A 19077-nucleotide genomic window follows, 5' to 3' on the forward strand; every position below is an offset into this window, starting at 1 on the left:
ACGAGCCTCCTCGTCAAATTATCAGCATAATCCTACATTCCCTTCTCCCTCATATGCTTATCTAGTCTCCACTTAAATGTTTCTATACAAGTTCACCTCAACCACTCCCTGTGGTAGCAAGCCACACTTTCTCACCACTATGGATGAAGTTTCTTCTGAATTCCCTATTTTATTTCTCGGTGACTATTTTATATTAATGGCCTCTAGTTCTGCTCTTCCTCATCAGTGGAAAAACACCCTCTGGTGTCTATTCAATCAAAGCCTTCCATAATTATAAAAGGCCTCGATTAAATCACCCCAGAGCTTTGTCGATTCAAGAGAGATGCAGACTGTTTATCCTTTCCTGAAAAGGTAATAACCTCACAGTTCTGATGTCACTCTTGTAAACCTTTTTTGCTCCATCTCCAGTGCCTCTTATTTATAATATGGTGACCAAAACTATAACACAGTGCTCCAACCATGTTCTAATCAAGGTTTGATTCAAGTTTAGACTAACTTCTCTACTTTTCAATTGTACCCCTCTTGAAATAACTCTTGGTTCTTGTTTTTTTATTGTTTCAATGGACTTACTAACCTGGGTGGATACTTTAGTGATATGTAATTGTATGTCCAGATTTTTTTTTAATTCCTCCACCTCATTTAGATTCTTATTTTCCAAGTATTCCTGAACTCAATTTTGTTACCAAAATATACTCCACAATTATCCATTTTGAAATTCATTTGCCAATTCTATGCCTATGCTGCACATTTAATGTCTTGTAATTTGGTACAGCGCTCCTCAGTATGGCTGTAATTTGGTGACATCCGCAAATTTAGAAACTTGTATATTTTATTCCAAATTCTAAACTGTTAATATAAATTCCAAAGAATCATGGTCCCAGCATTACTGTTTGAGACTCCAGTTTGCATCTTCTACCACTAAAAAGCTACCCTTTAACCTTAATCTCTGCTTTGTCATGCCGCCATCTAGTTGTCCATATTCCTTGACCTGCTTACTCAACTGTTCATCATTTTTTTTTTATACATCTTGGTCTGGAAAAAAATGATGAGCGAAAAATGCACCAGATTGGAATTGGTTACATGATATTTTGCAGCACTTTGGTAGGGAGAGTTATAAAGTTAAACAGAAAAAGACATTCCGAGGTTGAGTAAAACAGTAATATGCTTGAGTTCTGGCAGCCCCAAGGGGTTCCAGTATATGGCAACATGGGGAGGGGCTCCAACTGGGCAAAGATGGATTTTTTAGGAAGCAAAAAGCATGGCTTCTATGGCACTGAGGGTTGTACCAGGGGTCACTAGAGTAACAGAGACCACAGCCTCAAGCACTAGAACTCCTGGCAGAGCTTAAGCATATTAGGTAAAAATATTTTTCCAAATGGCTTACATTTTCCATTGTTACATTTTTTTTATATAAGCTATGTGCAATGTGCAGGCTGGAGAGGCAAATGAGAAAAGCAAATTCAGAAACAGCTCTTCTAGGAGGCTTAGCAGTTGCTCTTCTTAAATTCAACTTGTACATGCCTACCTGCTCAATTTTAATTTGGTGCATATTTGGCTCAAATTTCACATTTGTAAATCAGATGCAAGTGCGGCACTAACTTTGAACCTCAAAAATGGTGCCGGAAGGACACAAAACGCACTCATGTACCATTAAAAAGAAAACATGCAAACCAAAAACATTTGTAATGCAACCAGATGTGAAAACTACCGTACACAACATTAAAGTGGTGAATTTCATATTATAGTACAAGGTCAAACAGATATGGGAAAGTGAAAACACAATTTCACACTAGACCGAGGGAAGAACTGTAATGATGGTCAGCAGATTAAGAAAACCATATTCAATAAGTTAAAAATTCAAAATAATCCTTTTCACCTTGTGCATAGAACAATTTCATTAATATGTGAGCCTTAGGCAATTTAAGCAAGGTTTCTGACCCTCTTCCTGACCATATTCACATTTTGCCCTTGAGGAACTCTCAGGTTATATTTAGAAATGTACAGAACGGCCAATGACATTCCAACAAGGATATAAGAATTTATCAATAACAAAACAAGTAGTTCAAATACAAATCATTTCAACTACAAAATCTAGCATGAAATACAAGTCAGCAACTATCAAATTACTTTCAAAGCTGGTGTCCTTAAATGGCTAGTGTTCTCAAACCAAAGAATAAACTTACCTAATAGGTTAATGATCCCTTCATTATAAGCTGCAAAAAGTCTAATGGCATCTTTGAATAGCAGCATGAAAGCTGCATTGATCACCCCATTTGTGAGCTCATTGGCACTGACCTGTGAGACAAAGAGGAAGAAATTTGGGTTCATCACATTGCAATTAATTGCCATTTCAGACACTTCTTTAGCTGCTTCTGCAATTCTAAAATGAACGTGAATAACAGCTGTAAGATATAAGCTTGTTCGTTTTTTGGGGGCGGGGGGGATCCATTTTAGATGCAGACAATAATCTGAGGTTACAAATTTAAAAATAACATGCCAAGTCTTAAAAATATTTTTGCAACAGTATAACAAAACTACAAAAAAATTACTGCACTTCATATACAAAATGTATTTTGTGTTTGGAAATTAGGAATTCACTCATTAGCATAAAAGCATAGAGTTAAAATTCAAAACTGCAACCACCGATTCTTGCCATTTTTACTCTTGCAATTGTGAAAATAGTTCTACATCAATTGAACTAAAAGCTTTTGTGTAGCAAATTCAATAAATAGGGTTCATTTCATTGAAAACTCATCACTAAAAACTGCAGAACCTGTTATTCCTTTGGGAAGGGGATGGGTGATACCATTGAGCATGTTAAAATAGTGCTACATGGCACAACACTGAAGAGTGCAAAATAATTAAATTGAGTATGCTTAAAATAAAAACCTTTTTATCTTGTATTCATCAAAACACTTTGCAGGAATACTAAAACAAGGGGAAAACAACAATTTATACTGTATGAGAAGAGAATGCTGATTGGTTAACAAGTGGACTCTGATTGGTAGAGGCATTGCCATGGAGAATGCACCAATTAATGTTGACTGACAGTTAACTGTCAAGCATTGTTTGAAATTTAAACCAAGCAGCTTGAACCTAATTGGTCAAGGCATTGCTCTGAGGAATGAGTCAGCAAATGGCCATCATTTATCTTGTTTAGCTGAAATAGGTGCAGTGTGGGTACATGCTCTTTCTGCTTGCAAAGAACAGGGCCCTGTGTTTTAATATATGCTTCCAGTACATGCAAACGTGCCATACTGTGAGCCCAACTAAATCTTAAATTGGTTGTCAGCGTAATTCTTTGCACACGGAGCAACATTTGCTAAATAATCCTCAAATCGCTGAATCACATCTAATGTTGGACACTGATTTGAGTTTTGCAAGCATGGGCTGGTTGGATACGTTCGGTAACTTGCCTGTTGCGAACAGCAGCTGAGACATGCTGTTTGACCGATCCACTGGTCTTTGGGATGTAAAGCCTACATACCTACCATCACATTGGCATTGAAATTCATATACCACATTACTCATTTGTGTGATAGGCAGAACATCTTTTTGGCTTGATAGCAGCATCTTGTTAGTAGCTAACATCACTCGTGTTGCTACTGCATAGTAGCAGCTTGAAACACCTAGCTTCACCTGTTGCTCAAATTTTTGAGATATCTTGCCCTTCCAGGATAACCAGAGGTAAATTGGGCACTTTTCAGGGCCGAAAGTGATGGCCGTGGCCCATTCATTAATTTACGTGATAACAGTACAAAATGATCTGATCAGGGTAGCCATTATCCCGCAGGATGTCTTTGATGCGCCCTATTTCAGCATCAAGCTTGCATGGTGAGCAAATGGCTTGTGTCCTATTTACAAGGTTGCTAGTAAGATCAATTTCATAGCATCTGGAACTGTAAGAATCCCAATGCATATATTGACCAGTGAAGGTAGACTTGCAATAGACTGTGACAGACAACCCCATGGCAGACTTCTTAACTAGTGTGTCAAGGAAGGGAAGTCCATTTGACTGCTCCATTTCATAGCTGAATTTGAGCACAGGATGGAGCCCATTATGACATGTAAGGGAATTATTACATGCAGCTGCAAATTTAAAAATAGCAAATTTATCATCCACATATTGGAAATATGCAAGGGGCGGGAGATAAGGTGTCATTCCATTGAAGGCATGTTTTTCAAGGAACTCAACAAAGATATTTGCAAGAACTCGGCCTAGTGGGGGTCCCATGGTAACACCACCTATCTGGGTATATATGGCGTCATTAAAACTGAACTCAACTTTCCAAGTTCTCAAGTTCATAAGTTCAATGAATACTGATTCATGCAAAGGTGGCAGCTCTAGATCGGTATGATATAGTGTTGCAGCGCAAATATCTATGGCTTTCTTAAGTAGAACATTGGTGGATAGGCTAGCAAAGTCAAATGAACACATGGACACAGCATTGCTATCAATCTGGAAGTCCTGTATGGCCTTCGCAAATGTGAAGGAATCCTTCATTGTGCATATGGAAAACTTGCTCAGAACTGGTTGTAACCATTCACCGAGCCATTTGGCCAATTTATGTTGTGCAGAACTAGTCATAGATAAGACAGGGCATAAAGGGACATAACTTCTGTGCGTTGGGCAGCCATACAAACATGGACACAGCGAGCAGCGAGGACGAACTCTGTCATGTAGATCACACAGCAGCTCATTGCTCTTACACAAGTCCACCAAGCATTTTTTTTAAGCTTACTTTCGAACAAGGCTGTACAGTCATGTTGAGTGGCAGGTCCAATGGATACGAATTTGGACACATCATTTAGAATGGCATGTATTTCATTGATATAGTCACACTTGTTAAGGATGAGTATTCCCATCCATTTGTCAGTTTTACTGATATGTCCCGGTTGGTCTTAAGGCTTTGCAACACTACGACATTCGCATTGCGTATGGAAGACAGACAGATCATTTGGAATCCAGAAATATGCATGTGCCAGATCAGCTGGCTGTGCTTTCAAGGATTCATTGTCTTCGGTGGACGCTGGTTCATGGCAGATAGTTGGGAGTAGCAGAGTTTGAACTCAGCAAATACCTCTTCCTGTTTGATTTGGGATTAAGGCACACTGAAATTGATACCATGCGCATGAACAAACTCCTTGCTTTCTGAGGATACAGGGTCAGAGATTTGTTACTCATTTAATTGCGTTGCCAAACTGTTTCCATTTAAGTGAGTTTATGGTGCAGATGTGTACTGGAAGCTACATATATTAATGCACTGGGCCCTGTTCTTTGCAGACAGAAAGAACATGTACACACATTGCACCTGTTTCAGCTAAACAAAATAAGTGACAGCCATTTACTGACTCATCCCTCAGGGTAATGCCTTGACCAGAGTCAAGCCGCCTGGTTTAAAAATTTCAAACAATGCTTGGCAATTAACTATTAGTCAACATCAATTGGTGCATTCTCCATGACAATGCCTCTACCAGAATCCACTTGCCAACCAATCAGCACTCTCTTTTCATGCAAATTGTTTTCCTCTTGTATTGGCATTCTTGCGAAGTCTCCTGATGAGTGCAATACAAAAAGCTTCAACAGGTCTCTTTTTTCAGCAATACCCAAGTTCTGTACTACCAAACAACAATTAATAATGAAATTGTGCAATGTGGACACTGGGTCCCACAAGATCCTCAAAACGCTTTCTGAAAAATTTCTGCAATCTCTCCCTCTCTCTCCCATACCACCTCCCCTCCCCACCATTCAGTAAGTGAAATCCCCATTTTTCAAAATCAGACTTCAAATGTATTCACTGATCGGTCATCTCATTTCTTAGATTTATAATAAACTAATGTTAGACAACACAAGAAAGAAAGTTGCAAACAAATGCACAAGACAAAGAACACAGGTGCCAGGATGTGAGAACAAGCAGACAAGTGTGGGCAGGCAACAGAGGCATACAATGCAAATGCAAAAAGATTTTTAAAAAAAAACATGTTCATTCACATCACATGGGGATCGCTTGACAGCATTTTGTGCCCTCGAGAAGCTAGCGGTGAGCCACCTTCTTGTTTACAGCCCAGTGGCTAGTTAGGCTATTTCAGTGGACAGTTAAGGGTCAACTACCCCACTAGCAACTGCAAAGTTGTTGCAGGAGATAAAACAAGCACAGCAGCAAGATGATAAATAAGTCCAGATAAGAAAATACTGTCTTGAAGAATGGCCAGACTATACCCCTAACAGTCCAGTATTACAGGAATACTTTGAACAAGAAAGCACCTCACAATCACTGATGATATCCTAGTTTTTAATGACAGAATTGTCATCAAGAACATTTTAGCTTGATATTCTTCAAAGACTTCAGCAAGATCCCTTAGAGATAGCAAAATGTCAAGGGAGAACCCAGCAATCAGTCTGGTGGCCAGGCATTACTTGTTTTATAGGAGAAATGATTTCCAATAGTCTTACGCATGCAGGAAACAGCCAAGAGCAAAAAGAACCACTATTATCTTCTACTTCTCCATCAATGCCATGGAAGCGCCTGGAAATGGATTTATTGGATTTTAAAGGCAAGATATTCCTCACTGTCATTACTACTCGAGTTGGATTGAAATTAACAAATTGCACAGCATCACAGCAGAAACAGTCATCCAATCACTGAAAAGTGTCTAGAAACACATGGCATTCCGGACATTGTGGTGTCGGACAATGGTCTGCAATTTGTTTATGAATTATTCCAAAATTTTGCGAAGAATTACGGATTCATTCACATAATCAACTTGCCTCGTTATCTTCAGGCAAATGAGAGAGGTGTATGAACCAAAGACTTGGAAGAAGAAGAATGAAGATCTTAATTTAGCTTACAGAACTTCACTGCTACAAAATTGCTTCTTACCATTGAATGAGTTGATGGGAAGAAGATAGCGGTCACAACTTCCAGCTCTGCAACAGAAACTAAAATCTAATATTACCTTGAACGAGAGGGTGAAACAACACAAGGAAGAACAGAGAAACAAACAGGCTTGTAACTCTATTTTCAGGCACAGAGCACAAGACTTATCAGTGCTGAGGCCCAGGAAGAGAATATACATACAAGGCCAATAAAAAGAAGGTATAATAATCAAAAGAGCTCCACAAACGAGATCATACAGGGTCGAGTCAGACCAGGGAACTATTAAGTAGAAACTGCAGTGCATTATTTTCCTTGTAAAGAAAGCTAATAGAAACTTGCGCTTACTACTCAGATCCTGATGGAGGTAAAGAAGAAGAAACAAGACAAACCTCTATAGCCAACCAGGAGAAGGGCACTCATACTAACAGAAGGGAGAGTGCAGAACGATCAGGGAGATTGGTCAAGACATCTTAGAGACAAACCCTGTGAAGTCTGAGACTTTGGAGTGAGATGTAGGAAAATGAATATAATTGAGATAAAGACTTGGGTGGGGGCAGATGTGCTTCTAATGTTAACCCTGTACTTCATCATTACATCAATATCATGTAACACCACATGACTGAGCAACAGAGATCTGGAGGGAGAAGTTCCAAGCCCATGCTGAGGTCCCAATATGTATATGGTAGTGGAAATAAATAGTAAATGGTCTTAACAAACTGCCATCTCAGGCATCTTACTTTAGGAGAATAGACAAGCCCTAAAAAATCCAGTCTAGACTCTGAATACATGACAAAACATCAGCCACATTGCTGTGGATCTGGAGTCACATAGTTATAAGGATCCCAGCTGATGTTACCACTGGACAAGTCAGATTCCTGGGTGGAACCTGGCATGAAAGATCCTAACTTTTATTTTTTGTTTAGAAACGTGGAGGGCGGCTACTGAACAGAGTTACTGAGTCTGATGCATTTCTAACAAAAGAATAAAAATGTTATTAATCAAGGAAAAGATTAACTATATTACATTAGTCCTTCACCCACAACCACACCTTTACAGATCTCTACAGATTTGTAAGAACACAAGTTACAAAAAAAAATCTATTATATACACTAATGTTCACAGCAAGTATACAGTCCACACAAACCAACAGACAACTTGTGGTCAGACACACCTTACTCAAGCTAAGTGACAGGTGCCATCCCAAACAAATGCTATGGGTCTCTCACCAACTCCCCCAAACACTTGTCATACCGTGAGCCAATCAATCAGTCTCACGGAACCCATCTTTCTCCCAAAGGTTTCTAATCTCAATGCTCGACAAACTCGCTTTGGAACCTTCTCCCAAACAACACTTTCACTTTGTCATCTTCCACAAGGATCCTCCTCCAGGATTTCAACCTCTCCTTTTGATTTTCCTTTCCCCCCGATCGCCATATGCATTCAACCTTCGCCTTCCATGCATTCTTTCTCAAATACTCAGCCGCGCAAACAAAACACCACAGCTTCACAGGCCTGTAGTAAGGAATCACCAACCTTTGGCTGTCTCCTTGGATCTTCTGGTTTCTCAAAAGTCCACTTTTCCATGATTCTGCTCCCGCAGCTTTTTCTCTTTAATTTGGAGCCTTTTCCTCCATTCCTTACTTTAACGTCACTAAACAAGACCTTGTTCAGATTCCTGTTCTTTTCCCCTGATTTCACCATCTTCCTCAGACAATTTGTTCTATCCCTGATTTCCGGGACTTTCTCCTGTTCTTCTGGGAGATCTGCTCTCTGCCCTGTCTCCTCTGTGCCTCTGGAGAATGGCCTTTCCCTTCTGGGTCACCCGATCTTTTTACTCTGTTTTCATTTCTTCTTTCAGGACTTCCTCTAAATTGGAAAAGAACAAACTGCGCATGTGCGTAGGGCCGTTTACCAGCTTTACAGTGAAGATCCCAAACAACTGAGCATGAGCGGCCAGACTCCAGCCAGCACATGCGCAGAACCACCCAAGATTGGAACAATTGAAAAGAACGATCCAGCCATTCCAGGGCCGGTGCATGCACAGAAACCACTGAGATCTACTGGGGCTTACGTAGTTCCCAGTCTTCAAGGGCCCGAACCTCATTTTTTAAAAAGGTAAGTTTTCTTCTATTCCCTTTCTTGGGCTCACAACATAGTCCTGATGAAGTAACATTTTGGTCAGATCGAGTAGGATGACAGATCTCCTTTCCCTAAAGGACATTAGTGAATCAGATGTGTTTTTAATAACAATCTGATAGATTCATGGTCACCATAACTGATGCTAGCTTTTTATTCTAGTTTCATTTTAATTAATTGAATTTAAGTTAACCAGCTGCAATGGTGGGATTTGAATTCATGTCTCCTTCAATTATTAGTCCAAACCTCTAAATCACCATTGAGCTACTATACCTCATGTGAAGAAGGAGTGACACAAATGGGAGAGAAGGCACTTGTTACATCAATGACAACTTCAAAAAGTAGAATTGAGTGAAGATATACTTTGCAATCATTACATACATATCAAGAAAAAAAGTGGTTTTGAAGAGGGAGGAGACGATTCAAAGAAATACTGTTTCAAATTCACCATGAGCTTTCGGATGAACAAAATTAACTAGTTCTAAATAAAGCAGTCATAGATAAAAAAACGTTAACGTGTCTGGGTCTGCATCTTTTGTTACTAAAAGGTGCAATATTCCCACCCCGTCATGTGATTCATTGCTCCAATAAACTTGCTGTACTACTGAAATGGGCTACAGCAAGACTGTGATAGGCAACTAGGTCCCAGGCCTACCTGTAAGCAATACTATGGGACATATTAGTGTGGAGAGAAATGTGAACACTAACAGGAGACCAAATCCAGCAATCATAACAGAAATGGAGAAAGATATAAAATGAGCTAAACAATTATTCTGAACCTTCAGGTTCCCTTATCTTCTCCACGATAGGATAGAAACTGTCCATTAGGTCCAACTAATCCATATCAGCATTGATCCTTCACACAAGCAATCATTTTAATTTCATCTACCTGTCCTGTTCTCTTGTCCTTTTATTCCAGTTTCCTTCAGCCACTTATGTGAACTATTATGTTGTCACAGTATGTTTCCACAGCTAACCTACAGTCAGGTCTCACATCCTCCATTTAAAAATAAGTTTCTCCTACTATCTATCCTAAATCTCTATATCTGCTCCTTTGTTCTAGATTACTGGATGCATTTTGTTTTTATTTGCTTTATCAAATCGTCCCTCTATTCCCTTTACTCCAATGACAACAGCCCCAATTTTTCAAGTTTTTCTTTGGATTTCCTCAATAGTATTCTTGTGCTGTACCCTGCTACTGACTCTATAAAAAGGTTATTGAGCCAAGTCCAAAGCAGCACATAATATTAAGCTTTTGTTTAAAAACTCACCACAACTTGACTTTTATATTTCTTTGGCCACAAAGCCTAGTATTCTAATTGCTTTTAATAGCCTTATCCATTTCAACCGTTGCTCTGCTGAACCTTAACTCCCAATTCCGTCCGCTCTTCCACGTGCTCCAGCTTTCCACTAAACTACAAGTAGTTTTACTTGTACCAAGTGTACCAATTCACATTTACTTAAATTGAATTTGGTCTGCCACTTCATTGTCAAAAGTACCAATTTTATCAATACAAATTTTTGAGATTCCTTCAGTCCTCAGAATTATGTACTATGCCAAAATGAGAGACATCTTTGGCAAAAAGTGCAGCATCCCCCCAAACCCAAATCTGTAACATTGACATACAATCCAATTGCAAAGCATCACAAGTACAATAATTCAATAAGCAGAACCAACCTTAAAAATTGGCCTTAAGATAACCCAAAGAAACACGATTCAAAATAGCACATCCTCTCAGCCCAGGTATACACTTAGAACAAATTTACCTGACACCAGAGATCTGGGAAATAGCGACCAGTCCCGAAAAGTTAAAATGAGCCAGCCCATCCTGGGGCCCAGGGGAAATTCAAGTGGGAGCCTCTAAAGGCTATGAGGCTGATTGGGCTTAAGGGTGATACCCATTATGGACTTGACCTCCTTGAAGATTATGGCCCAATAAACTCGAACCTTCTGATGGATCCATAGATTTACTTGCAAATGAATGCTGACTCCTCCGCATTCCCTGCAACAATTCTGAGATCTCAGTGTACTAGCAGTGGAGCAAGCTGGCATGCAATATCTAATATATTAATGACCAGCCTGGAGAAGGATCGAGAGAAAGCCGCCCACTCCATGCAACTAAGCGTTTCTCAGTAAAGCTGCCAATTTACCATGTTTGCAAAACAAATTATGTCTCAATTCCCAATTTTGTTCACAACTTATTTCGAACCAAATCATTGCATGGTAAATGACATTCTAAAAAGTTAAACATTTGTGTTTTTCAAAGTACTGCAAGTTCCCCATTTTTTTAAAAACCTACTTTGTGCATTTAATTCTTGCTATTTTAATATCTTGCTACCATGATTTAAATAATATAGAAAATTTTGGCCTGTTGGTCATTTAAAGAGGAAGAGGAGTAAAGAAATATAGATGGCAACAAACTAAAACAAGTAAATAATGAAATTTTACCAGATTACTAAGAATCAAAGCAGTCTCCAGAGATTTAAAAAGATGCAGCAATTGGACATATCTCGGGATTGGTCTGCCAGGTCAAGGAAGACATTTTAGCAAGGACTCATCTGACAGATGCAACCCAAGAACAATATCCATAGAAGTAAAATCCCATTATAAAGGTATAGTAAAATGTCCCAAGATGTCCGTTTGTTGTGAACCTTGCTTGTTAGTTAAAGAAAAAGCAAAACTGAGCTATACAATTATAGAAGCATTAAATTTGGGATCTAATAAGAATGTATACTGATCTCTAAATTCTGATTATGTACTCAGTCACCGATTTAGACTTTTACCTCCTGCTTTCTCAATCATTACATTTACATAAATTTATAGGTGGACCTGAAAACCACTGAAGCTACTACATCCAAAAGCAAGTTTATTTGCTAGAGTCAAAACTCACATTGAAGTCCAGCAGTGCGTCCATCTGATTCTGTATAATGGGCATAGTCTTTAGCAATTTCTCTGTACTCATTGTTCTCATCACTCCATCAGCCCTGACAAAATAAGTATGCATTAAATGTAAAGTGGTTACAGAAAAGAAGTCTGAAATAATTTGTAGGCAGGAAAGCCAGTATGATTAAACACACTTCTCTGCAGTTTTGACGAAACTACTAATATAATGACTAAAACATGCTTACATTACCTACAGATTAGAGATACATTGCAAAAGCCTTCCACAAAGCACCTCTTTGTGGTAAAACATATCTAGGAAATATGCAATGGGCTAATTACACTTCCATCATTCCTGAACCATGAACAGGGGTGTTGTTCTTGGTCTAGCAGAAAAATGTTAAAATTGAGTCAATTATTTTGTTATCTTTGTAACATTTGCCAATTAGTGGAAAATTAGGAACAGTCTACACTATAGGCCCATGTCAACTAGCAACTGAAACAAAGTTGCCCAAAATTCATTTCATGACATTCTGGATTTATATTTAGTAATAATCAGTATAAACAAGGGGATGCTGAATCTATACCAGATATTGGTTGGCCCACAATTGGTGTAGGGTGTACAAATTTTGGACAGTTCATTGTTGAAAGGATGTTGAAGTCACGGAAACAAGTGCATATGGAATTACTAGAACAAGGGTTCAGTTATGTTCAGAAATTTGAAAACCTTAGACTCTGAATATACTAAAGGTGGTTAAGGGAGATCACATAGTAGCATTTTATTGTTTTTGAGAAAAGTTCATAAGATAATTTGTACTGATTGATGAGTGAACAAACTTTAAGAATGGGATTCTTACACTGAATAATAGTTGCATTTCAAAGCAATTCATTTCAAGTAAAGCACTTAAACTATAATGCAAAGATTAGAATTAGATCCAAAGTAGGCATTGTTGATTGCCCTAGACCTTCAAAAATGATGCACAGGGAGCCATTTTACACATCAGACTCAGAATAGGAGCAATCAATTAGCTGAGCATGCCCGTGTTAATTCTACTTACCTGCTTATTCCCAGTTCCTTTTACTAATGTTATTCCTAAGCTATTTATCCAATTTTTTTCATAAAATGGTACAATTGGCTTCAACAACCATTTGAAGATGCTTTCCATATTCTAAGCCTTCGCATGAAAAAATTCTTCTAACCTTAACTTTAGTGCCGAAACATTCCCATGTGCTTCACATGCCACAAATTGCTTTGAAATGCAGCTACTGCAGAAAGGTCAGAAACATGAAGTAGCTGACCCATATGCTTTTCTAGACAGGGAAAACTACATAGCTGATGTGATAATTGAATTTTTTTTTTTAAAAGAAAGAGAACTGTAAAGTTGACATATGCTTGCAAGTGTTTTTTTGTCCTTCATTTCTAAATCCATAGCTGCCAATATTCCAAACCCCTCAAAAATATATGCAAATCCAGTTAATAGCTGACAGAAATTGATTTGTTTTAATTTATATTTTTAAAAGCAAATTCTACTGATGACTTCAAGGGAAAATGCATGCAGATGGTTTTCAGGTTTATTCCTTGGTATTTATTTAAGTTAGCTGATCCAGTGAAGTATCTACAGATGAACTATGTCCCCAGGGGGGGGATTTGGGGGACAAAATTTTCGAAAGGCAAGGTATCAACCCTAATCACTGATAAGTGACCCTCACTAAAACATAGCAAAACAACCTACTTGTCAGCTAACCCATGAACTCCTATTCACAGATTCCAGGTTCCGACTGCTACTAACTGTTGCTACCAATCTTCTGACTATAGCTGAATCTGCACTGAGACATTACCGTTACTGAAGAAATAAAGTACCACCGTTCATCCTTTCTTTGCATAGCCCCAGAGATAGGAATCCATTGCAAATGAAGGCAGTATCCTCAAATAAAATAACTGGCACATGTACCCCTTTAATCTTCCAATCAATACATTCAAGATTCTCTTACAACATTTAAACCCATATACTGCATTATGTGTTAACACTGCAGCTTTAATTTGGGTGAAAATTGAACCAGATGCCTTGCTGCTGTACATCCCACCATGTCAAATTGCTTACTGATAATCACCATGAAAAATGGCTACTTGGGTGAGATGCAAAAAGGTAGGAACAAAGCATCAGTCACTGCCTTCACAGTGAGGAAACCATTTGTTTGTTGTCCACCATGATATAAATCTAATAATTAATTGGGGTAATCAAGATATGGGCAACATATTTGCAGTTGACATAGCTCAAAATGGATGTTCAGCAAATACAACATAACTCAAATATTAGCTCTCATTGAGCTACATCTACCTATGTAAACAAAAAAGGAAAATCAATATTTGAGAGTATTATATTACTATCGATTGTTAGTAGTCCTTACCCTCTTTTCACCTTTGTGAAGTCAAAAGCAACCTGTCTGTAGGAGACTGCCTTTTCATTTAGGTATCTACTATATCGCCGGATGAAAGTAGACATATCATATCCTTAAACATAAAATATCAATGTTACAAAATAAATATCAAAGCTAGTAAATGCTTGTTTTTCATGGTCATTAAAAGCTACAAAGTCATGTCATTTATAAACAAATGCGAAATATTTATATGCAGTTGTCTTGTACGTACAAGAGGTAGAGACCAGATTCCAAGAAACAAACAATGCAGTAATATTAATCGATTACATGTTCTAGGCATAATAGTTCCATTAACCAAACAAGGTTACTTCTCACATACTTAAGGCAAATCAGCATAGAGCCACTATTATGCATTTAAGATGATTCAGTGGCTTGAATTAATGATTTTCTTTTCATAATCCACACAGCTTCCCCCTATAATTCATCCTCAAATCTTTAGCTAAGGAGTCCAGCAACAAAATAATTTGACTTAGCCCGAGATATTTTTAAACTTTTGCTACCCAAATGCCACATTGAAAAGCTGGTCTCGTGCCATATCTAAGAAATAGGTGACTACATCAGAGCATACAGAGGGTCATGATAACAAATACTTATCTCAACATATTTGGAGAGGAACATGGAAATGGGAGTAGGGCATTTAGCCCCTCAAGCCTGTTCTGCCATTCAATGAAATCATGGCTGATCTGCGACCTAACTCCGTATACCCTTTAACAGTGTACAGTGATCTTTAGCAAGAGATCACAAGTCAATAATTCATTTGAGGAAAATTAAATGTCATTACATTCACTGCTACTCTCCAAGAAATTAAATATTCTCGAAGTATAAACAAATATTGAGGACCCTTGGCTTGGTAATTGCGCCTGATCTACACCAGCCATCTTTCCAAGAAGTATGCCCAGAAAAGTTGGCAGAAGCATAAAATCCTTAGAAAAGCTTTCCTCATCATTACAAAACCTGTAACTGCCCACTGGTGTAATATTCAGCCATTCCTGGCAGGCTGTGGAGTAAAATTGATCTTGTTCCTGGACTCAATGCAATCTAATGCCATGGAGATAATAATTAGAACTTTCTCTAGCAACAAGGTAGCCAAGCCAAAAACAAAATACCTGGAAAAACTCAGCAGGTCTGGCAGCATCTGTGGAGAGGAGCACAGTTAACGTTTCGAGTCCGAATGACCCTTCAACAGAACTAAGTAAAAATAGAAAAGAGGTGAAATATACGTTGGTTTAAGGGGGGTTGGGTGGGACAAGAAGAGCTGGATAGAGGGCCAGTGATAGGTGGAGATAACTAAAAAGATGTCACAGACAAAAGGACAAAGAGGTGTTGAAGGTGGTGATATTATCTAAAGGAATGTGCTAATTAGGGGTAGAAAGCAGGACAAGCAAGGTACAGGTAGCCCTGGTGGGGGTGGGGTGGGGGGGAAGGGATCGAAATAGGCTAAAAGGTGGGGATAAAACAATGGATGGAAATACACTTCAAAATAATGGAAGTAGGTGGGAAAAGAAAAATCTATATAAATTATTGGAAAAAACAAAAAGGAGGGGGGAAATTGGAAAGGGGGTGGGGATGGAGGAGAGAGTTCATTATCTAAAATTGTTAAACTCAGTATTCAGTCCGGACTGAATATTGAGTTCAACAATTTTAGATAATGAACTCTCTCCTCCATCGCCACCCCCTTTCCAATTTCCCCCCTCCTTTTTGTTTTTTCCAATAATTTATATAGATTTTTCTTTTCCCACCTACTTCCATTATTTTGAAGTGTATTTCCATCCATTGTTTTATCCCCACCTTTTAGCCTATTTCGATCCCTTCCCCCCACTAGGGCAATCTGTACCTTGCTCGTCCTGCTTTCTACCCTTAATTAGCACATTCCTTTAGTTAATATCACCACCTTCAACACCTTTGTCCTTTCGTCTGTGACATCTTTTTAGTTATCTCCACCTATTACTGGCCCTCTATCCAGCTCTTCTTGTCCCACCTAACCCCCCTTAAACCAACGTATATTTCACCTCTTTTCTATTTTTACTTAGTTCTGTTGAAGGGTCATTCAGACTCGAAACGTTAACTGTGCTGCCAGACCTGCTGCGTTTTTCCAAGTATTTTGTTTTGGATTTCCAGCATCCGCAGTTTTTTACTTTTACTTTAAGGTAGCCAAGCCATTGGTTGGTCCTCCACTTAGAAGAATTGCTAGTACTTCTATTGATTTTTTGATCATCAGTGAATTCACTAATAACTTTCAGCACTTAAACTGCCTTAATCAAAATAACAAACAATATCTCTGCTACTACAAATGTGGTGCATCATCCTTTATTCTCTTTATATTCTTTGACACAGTCAATTGCACCATCCTCCAATACCACCTCCTTGCTATTCAGTTTGTTGCAACTTCTACTGTTTGGTTCTATTCCTATTTGGCAGTAACCCAAAGCATTTCTAGCAGTGGCTTATCTTCCCACTCTGACACCATTACATATAGTACCCTAAAGAATCAATCCTTGTTTCCATCTCTTTATCTATATACTGCCCCTTGATGGCATCTTCTGAGGCAACAGCATCAGCTTGTACACTTCATCACTGCTACGTCGTCAGACTGGTTGCCTGACATTCAGTCTTTGATAAACCGCTGATACACGCTTGCCAATAATTTTACCTCTCTCCTTGTCCACTGAAAAGACTGCAAAACACATCAATTGCAAATAAGGTTGATGTACAAGTGGGGAAAGTAGTCCAAGGAGCACTGTATTGAAGCATTATACATTCAACATGTGTGTGGTTATTTGCATTAAAGACTTTAAATCTCCAAAGTTCAGAAAAAATTCTCTGTGGGATTTTACAATTTGCCCAAATTACATAAACAGTTAAATAACTAAAATTCTTGAATAAATTTAAATTCTAACTATTTTGCCTTGTTAAAATTCTGTTTGTCTGACCTTCCATTTCTATCGATAATGAAATCTTCAGTACCACAATTAAATTCAAATTTTGAACATGCCAGAGAGCATCATTTGGACTTGTATGTCACTATCAGTTTACTGCATGCCTCTCCCATCCTTCTCCCTCAAATTTCAATTTACATTTAACAACACACAACTAAATCACCACCAACCAATATTAAATCTGATGCCCACTATTTTGCCTGAAAATTATGTTAGATTGAATGAATCAGCTTTATCATTAGATCTCAATAAGCAGCATTTGAAGTGATCAAAACTTAGTTAAAATTTATCAGCTTGGAAATAATAGGGCTTGGAGAACAAGGGAAACATTAGAAATACTGGGCCTGAACTTCGGATTGTCACACCACTCCTACTTCCTTAACTGGAAACTTTTTCAATCCTGTCTCACCCCACCTTCTGACTCAGGCCAGGCGAGAACTATGCAGGATAGCACGCTCCTGAAGCCTTGAGTCGAGTGCTGCTGAATCAGACGAAAGGGGGCCTTGCTCCCTTTTTTAATGGCACTGGCTGCCGCAAATCAGATGAATTTAAAGCTGCAACCACTTTCATGCCAAGGAGAAGGTGGGTTTGTCAGGTAAGTGATTAGAATTTGGGGCAGGGCAAGGACTCAGGTCGGGCCTGGGCACAATAGTCATGTGGTAGGGGACTGCCCTGGGGGTTTGGGGGGAGTCCCATGGGCGGAGTCAATATGGGTCTGTACAATAGTTACCCAGAAGCTAGAAGTGATTTTAATTCTAATCGCAAACTTCGGACAGTTCTGAATTGTAATTTTTGGATGGCTCCCAGCGCAGGACAATTAGTGGAAGGTTTGAAATTCCCAGACAATCGCCATGCAATCCTTACTTGGAACCTTCCAGGGGGCGACCCCCAGTGTATATCTTTCTTTGAGGTACACACACAGTTACACTGCCATGGAGTTTGAAAGTTATGGCCCACTGTATTTGCAGAATAAATTACAAGTTGTAATATTTTTAAGAATCACAATTTGACCAGGAGCCAAAATTTCTGAGCTTACAGCAATTGTTACTTTAGAACAAATGATCACACACAGAAATTGGAACCAGCCTCTTGGAATTATTTCTTCATGCCTTTTAAAATCGGGCACTCTCAGCAACAAAGAATGTTAGCACTACATATTGATACATTGTTAGCATGAAAGTGGCTGCATCTTTAAATTGCTTTCTGATATAAATAATTTTACGATAGTCAAAAGGTTGAAAGGTAACTTTAAAACAAACCATAAAATTAAGTTCACACTCACCTTGTAACCCACTTTTATCTAGAAAATTGTTCAGGTTGAACAAGGTGTTTCTTGAAGCAAGGTACTGGATAAAACGCTATACAAGTTAAAAAAAATTAGTTTCTACTTGAACAACATTTCTTCCCTCACCCCCAAAAAAAGAAACACACACACAAATAGCTTCCATCATTATATGTTTAAGAGGCATGAAATGGTTACACAAGGCCCAAAACTTGCACAATCTACTTCACCCAAGCTGACAATATGGTTCTGGAGCTGACAACACTGGTATACATGCTTTGGTGCTCAAAAGGAGTTATGTCATAACAGACATTACCTAAAATATGTTTCCCTACACTTGTAATTTCACATTTTTTTCTGCACCATTTGGATGAAGTGTCAAGAGAGGACATATTTTGTTGCATCTAACAATGCTTAACTCAAAAGTAAGATTAGCAGAAATCCAGGCAGTCATCTTTCTAACAGCTTGGCTTAGTGGTAACATTCATCTGACTCAAATGGTTGCAAGTTTAAGCCACATTCCAG

At 38.6% G+C, this 19077-nt stretch overlaps 1 protein-coding gene across 14 annotated transcripts in view; it reads right to left on the reverse strand.

Moving 5' to 3' along the window:
- picalma (phosphatidylinositol binding clathrin assembly protein a) overlaps positions 1-19077 on the reverse strand; it is a 149585-nt gene that overhangs the window by 97910 nt on the left and 32598 nt on the right. For 13 of the 14 annotated variants that reach the window (XM_041198807.1, XM_041198806.1, XM_041198805.1 and 10 more), the window contains exons 3-6: positions 18553-18628; positions 14305-14407; positions 11906-11999; positions 2184-2295 (exon numbers count right to left, since the gene is read on the reverse strand). In XM_041198807.1, the coding sequence (XP_041054741.1) occupies positions 2184-2295; positions 11906-11999; positions 14305-14407; positions 18553-18628 (385 nt within the window). Of the gene's footprint in view, positions 1-2183; positions 2296-8411; positions 8814-11905; positions 12000-14304; positions 14408-18552; positions 18629-19077 lie in introns of those variants that run through there. The other variant, XM_041198808.1, reaches the window with a different exon arrangement.

The sequence above is a fragment of the Carcharodon carcharias genome, chromosome 11 (genome assembly GCF_017639515.1).
Source record: "Carcharodon carcharias isolate sCarCar2 chromosome 11, sCarCar2.pri, whole genome shotgun sequence".
Lineage (NCBI taxonomy): Eukaryota > Metazoa > Chordata > Chondrichthyes > Lamniformes > Lamnidae > Carcharodon > Carcharodon carcharias.